At 41.9% G+C, this 17,956-nt stretch overlaps 1 protein-coding gene and 1 long non-coding RNA gene across 2 annotated transcripts in view; one reads left to right on the top strand and one right to left on the bottom strand.

Annotated features, from left to right (window-relative positions):
* Positions 1 to 11,080, top strand: part of vstm2a (V-set and transmembrane domain containing 2A) — a 28,898-nt gene extending 17,818 nt beyond the window's left edge. The window contains exons 3-5 of the mRNA XM_052054195.1: positions 2,586 to 2,636; positions 4,547 to 4,883; positions 10,106 to 11,080. Coding sequence (XP_051910155.1) covers positions 2,586 to 2,636; positions 4,547 to 4,883; positions 10,106 to 10,182 — 465 coding nt within the window. The 3' untranslated portion in view covers positions 10,183 to 11,080. The remainder of the gene's footprint in view (positions 1 to 2,585; positions 2,637 to 4,546; positions 4,884 to 10,105) is intronic.
* Positions 11,081 to 16,430: 5,350 nt separating this feature from the next.
* Positions 16,431 to 17,243, bottom strand: LOC127593025 (uncharacterized). The gene is made up of 2 exons (XR_007960293.1): positions 17,173 to 17,243; positions 16,431 to 17,041 (listed from the first exon to the last, which is right to left on the bottom strand). It is a non-coding gene; the product is annotated as an uncharacterized LOC127593025 (long non-coding RNA).
* Positions 17,244 to 17,956: the final 713 nt, after the last annotated feature.

Genomic DNA, 17,956 nt, shown 5'->3' with positions numbered 1-17,956 from the left:
GGCCGTTTCCAGAAAAGAACGATGAGGTGCGAACGATGAGGTGCGAACGATGACCGTATTAAAAATATATATGCGCCCTGTTCCACACGGGCGAGTGGCTGGTTGAGAGTTTGGAGAGTACAGCTTGCCTGTGATCTCCCGCCCAGCTGTCTTCCCTCCTCTCTCGATTTGTTCACCCAGAGAGAAGGGAACCCCCGCCGGGTTCGGTTCCCCAAAGGAAGAACAATGCTTGCTTTATTCAGTCCTCCATTCATTCATTCAGGCAGGTCCACGCTCGCATCAAAGCGCTTTCATTAGCTGACAATTGTTAGCCGACTCAAGATCCCAGAGTAGATTCCAACATGAAAACCTCCTACGGGGTACCTTTTTTGTTGTTGTTGCACATGAATTCCCTTCATTGAACTGGTATGCTTGAACTAACATGGACGTACGTACACCGCCGATATCACACGCAGGTTTGTTAGCATGCTAGCATTTCTGGCAATCCTTTCGATCACACACTTAACTCGTCATGGGTGAAAATCATCACGAACTGTCATGTAACACGGGATTGTCTCATTTCTATTCCAGTGGAAGTCCTGACAGCTTTTCTTTATAATAATTGAGTTTCGGGGCATCAACGAGGCTTTATTAGACCGGGTAATTGTAGCGCATATTTTACGAGTACTCAAACGTTTTTTTTTTCGCGAAGCACGGGCCGAGTATGTCAGGGGACGAGCTTTGTCACGGGGGAGGCGGAAGATTGAATTTCAGATACTTTTTAAAGGGCTGGTGGCTTTGACTAAGAAAGGCCTCCGGATAATACGCAGAGAAACGTCACGCAAAGGAAAAAAGGAAATAATGACCCTTTCACTCATGACCGAGCCACTGAAACTCCACCATCAGGATCTTCGGGAACACGCTCTACCAGCCTGAAAGCGAAAATAGACCCGATTCACAAAGTCCCATCTGAAAATATCTTTGAGATGGCTCCAAGTATGATTGATGATGATTACTGACCAAGACTCCCACGACCCCGCTACATTGGTATTCCTCGGTGCTTTGATTTTTATTCAGCCGAGGCAACTAAAATCAGGCAATCGGGACAAGGACTTGAACAATAAAGTCGGGACAATTCAGGAGCGTCCGGGTCATGCTCATCTTTTGCCGGTCACTCGCCATGTTTCTTTTTCAACAACGATTTGCACAGATGCACCGCGTCGCGACATGCCATCCGCCATTCCAAACGCTTCATGTTTAAAAGCCGGCCGAACAGTTCTCCACCAGTGAAACCCTCAAAACTTTATCCTTCTCAGGTGACAAATATAGGCTGCGCGGGAAGCCCATAAAACGGCTGTGAAGTTTGTCGAGGGGAAGGCTGAGATTAATGACATGAAACGGTCTCACGCCACGGCAGAGGGCGACGGATGATTCGCCCCCCACCCCCTGTTCACCACGTCTCTCCGATACAATAAAGTATGTCAGGTCCATCTGTGAAACCAAGACGTTCAGAGTCACGCTACATGCGGACAGAGAAAGCCGGACGCGGCGGTAATTCAGCTCATTAATCACCTGTCTATAGAGCGGCCTCCCGAGAGCAGCGCTGGGTTCGACGTGCTAATTACAGCAGAATCAAGCGTTCTCTGCAGCAAATGCTCAGAAGGAGCCCTTTTCTTTTCATTTCGGGCATGGAAGGCATGAGGCAAGCCCGTTCCGGTGCATCACTCAACCTCAAGCAATGCTTCTTAAAAACAATGCAAAGTCAGGCACTGTATGTTGTCCAGAATGATGCTAGCGTAGTGCAACAACAACAACAACAAAAAACTTTTGAGGGGTGTGGGGGGGTGTCCCTGTGGTGTAACTCCTTCATGTACTTTACTACTTTTCAAGTTTTTATTATTGCCATCAGCTTTGTTCGGTGATAATACTTCAACAGTAGAGACTGATGGTCTTGAGGCATATTTCTCTCTCTGGAAGTACCATGTCATGCAGAGCTCTGCTACGAAGGCCCTTTTATGTTTCTTAAGTGTGGGAGTGTCAGCCGTTTGTGATTATTCCACAAATTAATCACAAAAAATAAGCGTTGTAGAGTGATCCCTCGCTACTTCGCGATTCGTTTATCGCGGGTTCAGTGCATCGCGGATTTTTTCAAACATATTACATAAAGCTATATATATACATATATATATATACATTTTTTTTTTTTACATATACATGGAGTACAGTACTGTATATGTTGCTCTATGTGACTCGCTGTTGTTTTGCAGCTTCTCGCGGACCGTTTGCGGGCTTAAACCTAAAATATATATACCATATGTCATTAATATTTGTCAACAGTGGACCTGTGAAGGCCTTTGAGATTCTTTGGTGGCTATAGAAATAAATGGGAAAGTGTAGGCGATGGTGACAAATCAGAACACATACATATTAGCTTAGAATTGAAAACATAAACTTTCCCACTGGAATGATGATGGGAGCTTTTGTTGTTGGAAAGTCGCGTTTGTCGATACTGATGGGGTTCCAATTCAATGTCGTCCAAATAAATGGAGCCAATGCGATTTGGCTACTTTCTCAGCTCTAATAACTCTTCGCTTCTTTGTTCACAGATGGAGATAACACCGGAGCCTCATCCCGATGACGAGGGGACAAAAATAAGTGTAAGTCCAAAACCATTAAGCCAGTGCTTCTCTTAAGTCCGCTTTGAATTTCAATCAGAGTGCTAAGTGGCAGAAATTGGACAATTTAGAAATACTTGAATGCTGAAAGTTAAACAGCTGTTCGGGGACAATCATTCACTCCCCAGTAATTATTTTTCTACCTTCTAATGATAATGAGAGGGTGTATAATAGCATTTTTCCAAGGAGCAATACAGCGCAATGACATTTGCCATGGTATGGGATGGTCATTTCTGTTGGGGCAAACTTTTGTGTTTAGATGGTATCCTGATAGCCACAGTACATTGTTTCACAAAAGACAAAGTGTCTACTATCGCAGACGAATGGCAGAAGTCAAATAAAACGCTGGTTAAGATACCCCAAACCTTCGACAATCACACTGTTTCTCTGGTTGTACATGTGAGTGCTATTCCTGTGGTGATGCACTATCAACTATCTCCAAAAGGTATAAAAGTGACATCAAGATCCCAAAGGAGATTAACTGGCAAGGATGTGCCTTGACCAAAGAAATGTGGAACATATGGGAATCCGGTTAATTACGTCAACTGGTGAGCAAAACTATCAAGTGGCACATATGTAATCCCTCCAATGACAGTGTCTGACAGCAGTCCAGACCAGGGTCCTCATCCTTTGGCAGGATCTCATCAAAGAGTGGATTGAGGCCAGCTTGTCCAGCGAACCATTTTTTGTTCAAGCATCTGATTAAGGCAGCCCAGTGACAAGGATTCAAATTTCAAGCCTGCTCAACGGACGTAGACAAAACGGCAGCTTGCTGATCATTTGCCTAAAGATGTTACAATGTACCACCTCATGTTCCATACCCAGTCACCAAAATCACGATTGGCGATCAAAGACTAGTCTGCGCATACGCCGACTGATGAATCCAACCAGTGTACTCAATGGGTTACCGATAAACCAACTTTGACATACACAAACTCTCTCAGCCTTGTCCCTGACCCCTACAAAGAATAAATGAATCTCCTCAAACTCTCAAGAGAGAGCTTCTTTTTGATTGAGAACACTGGTCCGATGATAATTTCAAGGAAAAAGAGAGGTGAACGATTTTAATGAATGTATTTATGACTCAGATCAATTTTTAGCTTTATTACTTTCTTCTCTTCCATCACCAAGCATCTGTCCCAGTAGCCACTCAGTAAATGAAGTGCCCACGGGCTCCAAAGTCCACCAACTTCTATCCATTAATTTCTTTATTTTTAAATAAGGGGTCCCATTATGTACAGTTTCTGTTGGTCAAGGATGAACTTGTAGAGCTTATCAGATGAATTTTCTTTTCAAAATAAAAATATGATGCTGTTATTTTTTCGTGCATGAAAAAACAAAAATGCGAGTATCAAAATCCAAATTATTCTATTGTGTGTAGCCACTTGACAAAATAACATTTGTCATTTCAATTCAACACGCCATTTCTTTTTCCAGTGCAGATGCATGCAGCCAGACAATGGCAACTGATTTTCCCCAACACTTTCTTCCCGAGGAGCTCATCAGCCGAATATAGAGGCAGGGGTATTATTAGCATCAAATGGGTTCCATTCATTCAATCATACTGCAGTTTCCAACATCCTCCCTTTTCCTGCCCCCAATTCGTATGCATGCTCTTTTCTTCATAAGTCACACGGCCGTCTTCAGCAGGGCGTATCCAAGAAGCTAATTATATTCAAAAGAGACGGGCCAAGATCAAATGAACAGGTCAACGGTACGGTATTTTGTGTTACTAATGAATTTACGATTCATTAGTAACACATACCTTTGTTTTATTTATTTTTTGCTTTGGTTTAATTATGAAACAATAGGGCTTTCACAACAACAGCAAAGTGAAAAGTGCAGTTGAAAAATGGAACTGGAGAGTTGTCTTCTTTTGTTTATTTATGCAGACAGTCAAAGTGCAGGGCAACGATATCTCCCACAAGCTACAGATCTCCAGAGTCGGCAAGAGTGACGAGGGCTTGTACGAGTGCCGTGTGACACAAGCCAACTACGGAGAGATTGTGGATTACAAAGCCCAAGCTTGGCTGAGGGTCAATGCATCCGCCAGAGCCAGACGTCCATTGCAACCCCCCAAGAAAAGCTCTCCTCTGCACCTGACAGACAAGAAACCGAGAAAGTCCGTCTCATCTTTGGGTCACGACAGCATGAGCTCAGATCAGAAAGTGGACTCCTCATCTTCTTCTCACACGTCCTCTAATGCGGATCAACACACCCCCAGCTCAGGTATATGAATGAGTATCATTTCATATCATTTAAATAAAGCTTCCAAAGGCACAAAAAAGTAAATCCATAAATTATTTAACAATTCACTTGACTTAATTTCCCAAAACAACAACGGGGAGTCATCAAAATCACAGTGAGAGTCTTGATCAGGCTAAAGGGGCAGTGTGCATAGGTGCAGAAAACAAGAACAAAGGGATCTCTGTGTGGTCTGATGAATGCACGTCTCACGCTTGAAGGCCGGGAGAACAAAATGGAAATGTCTCCATTCCGAGGGTTTCCACACTTCAGTCAGCCAGATTAAACGGGAGTGATTATTTATGCGCGCGTGGACACATGCACTCTGAAATGAAACAAATTGAGATCCCCCAGATTGATTTGATCTTCTCTCAAATCAATCCGCGCTGCGGGTAAATCACATGATATTGCGTCTGTGAAAGATACGGGAGGTGACAAAAATTGATGTCGGCCTACGTGCAGCGATGAAACAAAATGTGAGACGTGCAACCTGACAAACAAATTTCGAAACACGGAATGCAAAGATGCACGTACGCCGGCCTGCCACACTCACAGTAGCGATAACAGGCTGTTGTGCTGCTCCAGATAAGGGGCTTCATGACGCGTCTCCAGTAAGCGTACAATTTCTATGACGAGTACAATCGTTGATGTTGGCTCCTTTGCGCCGAACACATCGTTTTGCGCCACAATTTTATGTACATCTTATCCTTGGCAAAGGCGGACTCGAGCCCATTGCAACCACCAGTACACGCATTCTACTTTTTAGTCGAGCTCACGTTCTTGATTTGGGATTAAGTCGCTGTGCTCACCCTTCAAAGTAAAAGCAAATCCAAAGACTTGAAGTGGTTAAAAATGTGAAATCTTCCTGCTGTGAAGCAAAAGTGCCAAGCGGGCTGCCTCTGTCAGTACAAAGGTTAAATGTGCATCACCATTTAAATATACCAACTTTAAATTGGCTCCGATTGGTCAAACTGAGATAAAAACATGCCGTTTGGTTTATTGCGCATCTTTTGCGTTCTTCACTGCAATCTGCCGTTACTCCGAACTCCGAACCATTAGTCAGGGGCGGATTCCATGCACAACATTAGCCGATTAGTAAGTCGAGGCGAACACTTCTGCTTTCGAGTTTGATTTCATTGATCGCCACCAATGAAAATATTATTTGTATCCATATTCAGAGATCATTAAAACCGAAAATATGACCCTGAATAATAAGAGTTACAACAAAAACCTTCACCTCGTTGACGAACAGCCTTGGATGAAGATAAAAGCCACAAACCAACATTGTAATTCAATAGGTGGCATCATCTTGTTGACGAAATGTGCTTCCCTAGTGGCCAATTGATGATGCATCCACATGGCTCTTGTATCTCCTGCGTGCAAGAGTGGTCTTGGCCATCTGCTCGAGATGATGGCTATTTCATTTGTTCACCAGCGCAAGCTTGTCTCTCCCTTGTTCCAGGATTGCTTTTGTGCTCGTCACAATTCAGAGCCCCGGCTCCTACAATATCGCCGCGTCGCATTGAGCCACACAAGGGCACCTTGTTCCATTCGAATTCGACGCTGTGCCATTCCCAAAATAAAATAAATAAATAAATAAAAATACATTTAAACCAACAGTATCTCGGAGCACTACCAACACTTATTTAGACAAAGATACATTCATATTTTTTTTTTCCCCGCAGAAAAAAAAAATGTGTTTCTTCGTTAGATAATATTTCAGTATCTTGGGGCCAGGCCAATACTATACATGATGTGTGAGTGAAAAGAAGAAAAGCAAACTGTAGCTGCATTCCAAAGGCAATTACAAAAATGCATTTATTACCGCGTCAAATGAAATCCTGAGGAGGCAGAGATAGCCGCGGGAAAATGTGCATCACAGAACATTGGCCATGCTGAAGCTGTGGTTGCGCAAGGCTTTTAATTCACGCCCGGTGTGAAAACGCAAGCTTGGTTGGATATGCGGCTTCAGTAATGAATTCAACTCACCTTGAATACAAAAGTTCTTTTCAAATTTCACTGACAAGTTAAAAAGCAATGTTGCCCATTTTATAGTTTGCAGTCGGATTTTATTATTTTTTTTCTTCAGCTTTTCATTCGGCAGAGCTGGCGTTATACTGCGATAGTCCACATTTTATCCCCAGGAGATTAAATTCTCATTAGCTCCATATTTTTTTCCCCATTTCTCTCCCTATCAAACTAATTTCACTCATAAATTTACTGGCCCACCTTTAAATGTCAATCATTTCCCCAGCGGTCAGGCAGTTGAAACATAAAGTCAGTCACGCGATGGGCTGGGAACACCTCCCGCACCCGAAGCGAAACACAGATTACGACTCAACGATGGGAACAAGTTCAATCAACCCCCGGGGGCTGCAGTGTCGCAGATTATCGGACGGCAACATTACGCTGACGACTATGTCGCGGGGTATCGCTTGTGCTATGTGTCTGACGCTGATAAATGTGTCTCTGTGGGGTTGCACAGCCATGGGGGCCATGGGCACCTTGGCGAACAGGAACACAGGTGGGACCACTGAGGTTTTTATCATGCCCCCCCTCCCTCTCCCCAGGATGAGCATCGTTCTACCAGCTGGTTGTAATGACAAATTCAAATGACCCCATGGAACATTTGTTGTTTTACTTCTGAATGTCTCGGTGTTGAACAGCAAGTGGAACTGTTCATTTTATTTCCATGGGCAACCGTCCAGCCTCACAATTAAAAAAAAAATAAAAAAAGCATAGCCTTGTCAAATCCCAAAAATCTCCTGAGGCTGTCTCCTGTCGAAAGTAATAAAATCGCTTCTGTTTAATTATATAATATCCCCCCAAAATTGGAAGAAAATGGAATGATTTAGACGGCAGCCCTCAGAGCATCACAGAATGTGCGCTCACTGATGTCGTGAGACAAATGGAGAAACGCTTGCAAACAAATGCGCATTTCCTCCAACTACAAAGACTAAAAGAACCAATTTTGGAAGTAGCCAAAAATTAACAAATGGCCCCGCCAAGGAGGCAGACTTCAAACAAACCAGACAACACAATTTACAACAAAGTCACCAGACAATAAGGCAAACAAGTCAAAGAGACACGTACCTCTTCAGCCCATTCAGGACAGATCAAAGTGGCTCTAAACCAGTCTGAGCTCCCCATGGAGGTGCTGGTGAGTCACTTTGTTAACTTGCCTCGCAGGCTTGAAATCGATATTTCACGGGACCGTCTCACTCGACCAAAACATTTGGGCAAACTTGTGTTTGGTTAAATAGAACAAAATGGTCCAATTTTGGCATTTTCAACATTAGCTCGACATGGGCGAACGCACAACATTGTGCCCCAACGATTCAGTTTTGCTTTTGCAGTTGACTGCCTGTCTCACTTTACAAGTACAGTAATGCCAAATAAATTGAACACTGGAGGCGTGCTTAGAAAGAGTAAAATAACTTCACCTTATTGTCCTGGATGTCGATCATGAATATTTACTACCAGTAAGTCCAAACCTCTTGCGTCACAAAATAAATAAAGGTTATGTCAGAGAATAAGCAGGTCAGGAGGAAGAGGAGAAAATGTTCCCCCTAGGATGCTGGAGAGGTGAACTTGACTTGCCTCAAAATGAATTCAAATGAACGAACGTGAAGACAGTATGAACAAGTATTTTGGATAAACAGGCTGGGCATGTTTCCAGCGTGCGTGTTTTGCCCACGTCTAATCCGAAACCTTTGCCTGCCAAAGTCAGATTTGAGTCGTTTGTAAACACAGAATTGTTCCCACTGCTTCTCATTCATGGCCTGGCAAGCTTTATCAAATAACAAGATGTCCCTTGTCTAACCAAGGAAATTATGTTTATCAGGCAAGTGGTTTGACTTTTTTATGTGTGTGTGTATTTTCAAGACTCCGAGCAAAATGGGTCATCATTTTTAAGATAAGAAAAAGTAGTTTTGTGTTTATTTGGTTCAGAGTCAAAAGAAACCAGCAACAGAAAAGGTGCAAACCCCTCTGAGCCTTTGCTTCGTCCTCAGTACCTCTAAAAGTGTCTGGTCCACAGATCTGAGGCAGCGTTGTGGCGGAGAAGCTCAGAGAGCGAAGGTGGGGCGTGGCCATTTGAAAACAAATAATGGAATCTTACAATGAACTCTAAAATGTATAAGGAGCTAGTCCGGGGATTCCAGAATAAGAGTTCTGTGCTCCCTCTTACACTGAGCAGTCAAGAAGCGAGCAGCAGCATTTTGGACCGACTGGAGTCGCTTAATGGAGGAGCGTGGACAGAGGGGTCAAATATGGTATTTGACACTTAAGCAGACTTTCTTTTAATTAAAAACATGGGAAAATGAAAACAATAACAGACACACCACATCAAGATAAAGAAACTTTGTCCGTGCAGGTAATCGTGCTTCAGTTGGGCTTAGAGTGTTTATAGCTCATCTGTGGCTCTGTTTGTCTGACTTCAATCTGTGCTTATGTATGACTGTGTTGTGGGGAGAGATATGGTTTGGAGATTTTAATAAGCTGTGATTTGGATCTCCGCCCCACAACACTTCCAGACAGAAAAGAAAATGGTCTCCCTTTACAAATTGCCATTTAGAAGCCTATTTTCATCTGACCCGGCAGTCATATGAATGCCAATAAAGTGTTGTTGGCAAGGCAATTTCAACTTGAAATGACATTTTTCTGGGGTTGTTTTTGCAGCTTGCCCCTTTAACTGTAGATCATCATTTTGTCATAAGAATGTAAAAAGATCAACTTTTGGCATCACATCGCAGGGTCCTAATACCACTTGACGGACCAGCCGAGCCTCATTTCTTACGTTGAGCATAAAAACTGCTCCGCATAACTGTACCTATGAATCAGTCGTGATGGGTTCTCAAGTTTTGAGTTCAAAAGTTACGATGGTGTTCCAGCTGTGGCCTCTTAGACACACTCATGCAGGAAATCATTAGCGCGATATCTGTTTGCAGACTCTGAAATGATCTTGATAAATACTGCGACTGCAGCCTAATGGACTGAAGCGAATGAAATAACGCTGTGCTACATTCGGCATGGAAATGCATTTGTAAGTTGAATATGCAGAACCCTGTTACAACTGCCTGCCCAGAATAAAGTCCAATGTCTACTTGGAGGGAACCCGTTTTCCCGAACGAGCTAATTTTTAGGGTGACAGCGTGTTCATGAATGTGTGGCTAACTTAACATACTCGTTTTTTCTTCTTTTCACAGGTACAAGAATATCAGCCTGCTACCGACTTGTTGTCATCCTTCTGGCTTACGGTTTGGTGAGGGAGGCCTTGTTATAATATGCAGAGGGGATATGTATGAGGAACTGACTCGGTTGAAACCAGATTTCACATTCTCTCTGTTTGCTCTTAAAGTGAACAAGAGATTTGCTTGTTTTATGTCCTCCTCCAACACCACCATGCGGACTTCACAGTATAGCCTCATTTCCCAGCCACTACAAGCTCTTGCACGGAGCACATTATTATTAGCCACTAGAAAAAAATATATCTATATCTGCCTCCTTGGAATCAAATGGATTACCTTTGGTATAAAGGTCATCTTTAAAATCACCCAAGGTGCAATGCTCCAATGTGAAAATGGACTCCTGTTAGATAACTCACATGGAGGAATCACTTTCTTATGGTTTCGCTGTTCCGGGCTCATGTGTTCATTGGTGAAAATGAACAAGGAAAAATAAGAATCTATATTTGTGTTATAAATATATATATATATATGAAATTATATATACATTGTTTTATTTTAAACACCTAGAGTTAATGTTTGTGCCGTAAACGTAGCTCACACTGACACCTGATGGTCCCTGCCTTTCATTGTGAATAGGCCCCTTTCAACAACTTTAAAAAAAAAAAAAGATCAAGCGACTTTCATTTTTGACTGTTACCATTCGCCTTCATTTATTTCATTTGTCTTTAAGCTGTTCAAATGATCTCGTGCGCATACATTTACATCTCGTTTGTGATTCAAATGTGCATGCTTGTTGATCAAGGCCTAAAAGGGGAGGAGTGTAACGACATTATTTGAACATGAGTCAGCACTTGGAGTTCAGTGTTTCAGTACTTGAGATTTTGCTTTATTTCGATGTGCTAGCTTTGATGTGACAAAAAAAAAAAACGAAAACATGTCTTTGCCATTTTTATTTGTATTGCACCCTCTGAATGAATAAAATGGATGTCACAATTCATGAATAATTCCCAGTATGTGACCACTGAAGAATTCATTTAAATTGACCAAGACGTTTATTGTCCAAGGAACGTTTTTGAAATTGCTTGCCTTCCTGTATGATAGATATCTCATTACAAAGATAATTTGAGTATTTGGCCAGAGGGGATAATGGGGTTCCGCCAACTTTGCATTTTGCTGACACACACCTTGCATAATAAAACACTGTGTTTCTGAGTAAGTTATGACAGAGAGTCTCTTGAGCAAATATGTTGTTTGGGAGGCAAAACTACTTTATGTAAGATCTAAAAAGTAATAAACATCCATGCAGAGCATTTATTAACTAATTGCTTCGACAATCTCACGCTGAAAGGCAAAACTGCCTTGAAACCAGGTAATGACAGTGATGCCGCTGCATTACAGACCACTTTCTCATGACGTCAGACCACTTCCGCTTTGTCTCTTCCAGAGGTCATTGTCATATCTGCTATGAGTCTTCACTAATGGAATAAGATGAAAACAAATAAATCACTGTGTGCGACTCCTTATTAGTCACAAACAGCCATCTTTCATTTTTTGTCGCGGGTTGCTTCACTTCATTCGGATCGCGGCTGAGCTGGACCCTATCCCAGCTGACTTTGAGAGGCGGGGTACGGGCTGAAAAGGTCTCCAGCCAATTACAGGGCACGTAAAAGAAAAAAAAAACATTCACACCTATGGACAACTTTGAGTCAGCATTTAACCTCAAGATGCATGTTTTTAAAAGTATCCACAAAAAAGCATTGACATAGATAACATATGGGAAAATGTGGAGATACCCAATTGAGTGTTTTGTTTTGTTTTTAAAAGTTGCCTGTATTCGAATGTATCCAATAATCAAGCCGATCAGATTTTTGTCTGACGACCATGACGTGCCACATTGCCATCCAACATGTTCTTCTCATGGGCATGTTTACAAAGTCGGGACACCGTATTTCAGATACAGTAGTCAACAGCACCGGAGTCCCACAGGGAACAATCCCCGTCCCGTTCCTCTTCATCTTGTCACGTCAGGGATGACGATTCTGAGAGAGAGGACCAAATTCATGGAACGGCTCAACATCAACACAGAGAAGATGAAGGAGACAGTGATGGAAACAGCCTACCCACTTGCAAATAATGAACAGCTCGGCAAAGAACGTACTTTCCAACAAGTGGACCTTACAGCAAATGAGTTGTTCGGGCGGACAACAAGGAATTACTATAATCACTTTTTTTTTACTGCGTCTGTGCAAACAAATCAAGTGCAAACGCTATCTGCCGAGGAGGCTCAGATCATATGGCATAATGTGGGCCCCTCCTGAGGGCATGCGTGACTCAATTGTGGTAACAGACATTTTTCTGGGAGTGGCATCTTGGTTGCTGGGATGGGGAAATTGTCACAGACTAATAAGGGAGGCCAGGTCTGTCCTGGGACATACCTTGGGAGAATGGCAGAGATGGGAATGGTTGATGGACAACGACTCCCACCTAATGCAGGACGCCATCAAAGCACTCAGCTGCTGCTTCAATGTCGGACTCCTTGACCCCAAATGCTTGCAGGAGGTACTGCAGCTCCTTTCTTCCTGCTGCTGTGTTTTTATTAATTCATCGATAGATTCTAATCCGCTGCTGATACTAATAATTCGGTTTTCATCTTAATTGTACATGTATGGTGTGATTTTGGTCACATTTGCAACTAGTATTCTGAACATAGTATTCTTTGAAAGGTGTCAAGGCTCTGCTGATGACGCTACTGCAAGTGACCCAAGTGTTAATTTCCTTCCCAACAGCTTGAAAACGTGCTATTTATCAAATTGTATAGTTTTGTTTGTCTTAAAATGCTGCTAACTATTTTTGCGGTTCACAATAATCACATTTTATAGAATATACTCTAGTATCTTTTTAACCATTGTTGTCTCTTTCTTCATTGACTGATGCTGTAAATATATACTTTGATTACATTTCTGCTTCTTTATCTTTGTGCTGCTACTGTCCACTTTGCTCTTGTAAAAGCCAAATATACCCATGAAATGACTAATAAAGGCAAGTTCTATTCTAATTTATAACCAAAACTGCCCAGAAATCACTTTCCCATGAGGCTTTTAGCAAATAATTGTCTTTATTTCTGTTTCGATCTACGGTAATTGTTTTAGTGTTGATTTCTGGTTTGGCTGGTTTTAGCTATGTAGCACTTTGAGATATATATTGATTTTTTTTTTTATTTTAATGAAAGGTGCTTTATAAATTTAATGAATTATCAATAGTTATTTGTATCCTGAAATGGGCTGGGGAGGACTCCATGATGTACAACACCTCTCATGCAAAGTCAACTGAGACGGGGTCCGACACACCCGCAACTCGAGTGAGCGGTCTAGGTGATCGATTATATTGAATTAACGATTATTATTGTAGGAGTAGTAGTAGTAATAGAAATTCACATGTGTAATTTGGATGTGGATGAAGTCACACCTCCAGAATTGAAAATACAACCGATGCTCATACTGTTTTGACACATGCTCGCCATGCTCCCAAATATGGAATTCAACAACTCTGTCCTTGGTTGCTATAGTTACGCAAATCTGAATTGGCACTGCTACATCTCACAGAACATGGAAGAGTAGGCAGGACCTTCCAACAAACCACTTTTTAATTTATTGAAAAGTATTATTAAAATTGTCAACAGCAGCCAAGAAAGTGCAGCATAACTGCAATCTTCACTTTATTTGTTGTCTTTGTAAGAACAAGAATAAGCTCACATACTTTCATTTTTTTAATGTGTCTGCGTCTTGATTTATTACAAAGGGGAGATTTGAAGCCAAACCCCGAAAATGACAGAGTGGAAATGGTCTGACTTCAACCTGAAAAGAGTCCATTAACTAAATGATGCTGTTCTTCATCAATTCTTAGTGAAGCCAACTGCAGGTTTAAAAATGGTAATCATTTTTAGTGTGATAATTGCAACGCGAGGAGAGAAGGAGATTTTGGTTGCTGCCCAAATTTTGGACTGCCGGTTATTTTGTTCGGTTCGAAGAATGGTAACATTCATAATGAGGGTAAAATAACTCAATCGGACTGTGGGCTCGCCTTGCCTCCGAGTCTCGACTCCACTTGCGCTGACAAAGCAATCGTTTAGCTGCGGTCTCAACAGAAGAGAAAGACGACATGAACTCAATTCAGAACGGCGGTTGAAACGACCGATAGCGCGTCAAGCTTTGCGATAACATCAGAGACGGCTGCTCGTCAAAAACTTTCTTGCCCATGACCGTGATGTGTGGACACTGAAGGACAGGCCCGTCCGTCCCATCCCTCGGATTCCTAACTGCCCCCGGGGCGTTTTGTACAGTCACTATTGAATCACCGTCGAAATATTTGTAATTGTGCTGTGCTTGGAAAAGACATATTGACGCAGATTTTCAGAGTCTTTGACGTGGGGAAAGTACAAGATGATTGAGAAAATTAGGTTGGTAAAAATGCTTTTAGATGTAATGAATAACACATCTGTGCAACGTGTCAATTTGCATGGTTTTTTTTTTGTTTCCATTTTAAAAGGCCCGTGATTGACTATGTGTAAAAATTGTGCCATGTACTCAGTGAAATGTAATCAGTTCAAAGTGGGTTTTCATCTCTTCAAAATGAACATGGGGAAACTGTATTTTAGGGGGTCGGGGGGGGGGGGGGGCATCCAAACTTTTCCTTTCATTCATCTGTAGTATAACTTTTGACTCTGGGCTCTTGGTACAGATGAATGACAAATAGCTGTTGAATCTGCACGATAAGGACGCGTGACTGGACTGCGAGAGGCTTACCGTGAAGCAGCACGGCCGCTTCCCAAAAACGGAAGGGCGCTTGCAGCAAAGTGGAAGAGCTCAGGATGCCTTTTCCGCAACCGTTTTATTTTTTCAGTTGCGTTTTCAAGTAGAATGTACTTCCTTGTTTCAATGTAGTCTTGTCTGACGAGCTGTTAAGTTTCTTGAAGAAAAAACAAATTGGTGTTTGTGTGTACCAACTGTACTGAAACATTGCAACATTTTGTACTCTGAAGGTACCAGACGAATATTCAAATAAATCACTTTCACCGGTGCAATTTAAACCTCTGGGATTCCGTCTGTTTGATATCATACCGTGTCATTGTATGTCTTTCGAACTGGCCTACGTGTATATAACGGCAAAAATCGTGAATAGAAAACGGCAAACGGTGTACACTTGTTTAATTGTAAAGAATTTACAAAGCCTCACATTCACCTTTTCACTCACATTGAAACGCCGACGGAGGCTGCTGGAAGCAAATTCCAAATCATCCGCAAACGACATTGCAGTTATGAAATTGTCATTTTTTATTCTGGTGAAAGACCTGAAAGACAGTTGCACAAACATTCAACACAACCAGTTGGTCCTCTTTTTGTTTCCGGCAGGAGGATAAGCTTCCAGTCATAATGGGCATTATTTTCTGTTTCATGTCACAATCTGAAGTCTGGATTTGCAATTGAGAATTTTTCACAGGTTGAATAGTATCAATTGTGATGCATCAACATTGCGCAAGCAGTTGCGGAGGAAAAATAATTCACATCAGAGGATAATCTGTCAGGATAATCTTTTAGAGACATCCTCCCTTTGCTGACCTTGATCGGAAAGGGGGGCAGGGGAAAAATGTGAAATGTGTCCCGAGTGTCTGTATGTATTGTATATAGCCCGCGTTTTCAAATGCCATGGCATATCTGGAAGCGACGCGAGTGGAGGGAGAGAGCTGATCTGAGGAGACACGTGAAGCTGGACAGAAGCAGGAGCAAAATGACAGCACAGGTATATCTTGTAACGACACAATGGATGAACAGACACCTTGAGAAGAGAAAAAGCTCATTCAAATGGATTCTTCGTGATGAAAGAAAAAAAACTGTGCACAAAGTCCTTACCAACAGCCCCACAAATCAATTGGCAAAAAGTCCTTAAAGGTCCAGAGGCCGAATGATCCACAACAATGTCTCCAGCTATCACGACTCAAGAACATTAAATTGGAAATTTTAGGCATCCTGACCCAAAAACACCCAAACGAAAAGTCTTCCTGTCTTTTGACTTGTTACGCTTGTTTCTTGTTCCCCCCACCCCTGAAAAAATAAAAATAAAAATCAGGGACTGTAAAAGCGTTTATATCCTCTTGTTGATGTAACCACCATATACTTAGTGTACAGATGCTATAATAATTAATAAAGGAACCAAAATGTACATGCACACACACACAAATACACAAGCTAGGCTCAGAAATCTCAGGTTCAGCTCACGGAGGAAGAATGAAATTGTTTCAAACACAGACTTGTGATGCAAAATGCAAAAATGACAAGAACAAAAAAGGCAATCTCTACATTGTTTATACAAACAAATTCATAAAACCAAGACCCCCTGCCAATTGAGAGTCCTGCATATCCACATAGTGCATGCAAATATCATTAGGATGTTCAGTTTATTAAGTGGTTTTGCTTGATGTTTCAAGGGAGAGCAGGTTGCAAGGCCTCCTAGCGCATTGTCTGACTATTGTTGCCGTTGGGAGTTCTTCAAGCTTAATTTATGGCCGTTCACCATCAACTCCCTTGATATTTGCATACAAATTGGAATAGGATTAGAAACATTATTCATTTCAGTTTTCAGTGGACGTACATTCAAATTTCATGTAATTTTGAATTTCATTGCATTGCAAATATTGCACCATGAATCAATGCGTCACACTTTCTGCACAACGTGTGCAGACATCAAGTGTGCATTGGCAAATGAATGTCAACTACTAATTCAAATGACTAAATAAGCAACAGCATTGTACTAAATGGAAATAAAGTAACTCAAAACCATTTGGAAAAAAACTGAATAACATCATGTTGATATGAACGTAAATAAGATTACCTCAGGTCAATGCTCGCTCCCAACAACGTCTGTCCGGGTCGCATTCCACAGCGGCTAGCAATCAGCATGCTAAAACAAACAAGTGAATGAGCTCACCAGTTCACTTTTTGCTTTGTTTTTTTTTTCAAGTTGTAGGGCAACACAAATGGCACGTATCTGTCCGGCAATTAATGCGTTTGAAGCAGTTACAACTCGCATACAGGCAACAGTTGCAAGCAGGACGTCAACCAAACAAACAGGTGAGTGGCTTGCGACGTACCTGAAAGGAAGTGACGTCAGAGGCAATCTAAACAATACCATCCAACGCCAGACGTGATCACGTGATTATCGCACGACGATTAAAATATAGAAAGGAGGAAACGAAAGCAACAATATATTTTACTAATAATGTAAACGTTAAAAGCCATTCGATTATATACTGCAACAATGTATCATATGTATTTTATATAATATCGAAAAATCACCCAGTGAAAAGGATTGCGATTGGATTTTCGCGTGAGTTACTGAGTCCCAGTAAAGAGAAAGTCCGCAAAGAAATTTCAACAAAGGGAAAAGCATCCAGAGGCTTTCCTTGAGAGTCTCTCCTTCGCCAGTGTGCACGTGAGCACGTGCACGCCTGTGTGTCTGCAAAGCCTGCATTATTTATTTTCACTAATTAAAAGTAATCAATTGAAACGGGCACTGATAAAAGGGTCTTTATTGGGCTCTCCAGAATCCTTCACCGTAATGTACTTGGTGCCTTTCGAGCCCAGCTTGATTGTTTTGTTCCACAAAAGGCCCAAATGAATGAGAATGTGTTTTGTGCAGACACATCGATGCTAAGCACCCTGCAATGCTTTGGGATTTGGTAACCTCAAATACGCAGAGAATAATTTGGCTCATCAGCCAAAACTGCAGATGGCTGTCACTTACTGAAGGAAAACAACGTATGCCTGGTCAATGGTATAAAGGGATAAATAAACATCTTGAAGTAAGCACGCTGTA

Source organism: Hippocampus zosterae, chromosome 20, assembly GCF_025434085.1.
Source record: "Hippocampus zosterae strain Florida chromosome 20, ASM2543408v3, whole genome shotgun sequence".
Taxonomy (NCBI): Eukaryota; Metazoa; Chordata; class Actinopteri; order Syngnathiformes; family Syngnathidae; genus Hippocampus; species Hippocampus zosterae.
This window is presented reverse-complemented; position numbering and strand designations above follow the sequence as displayed.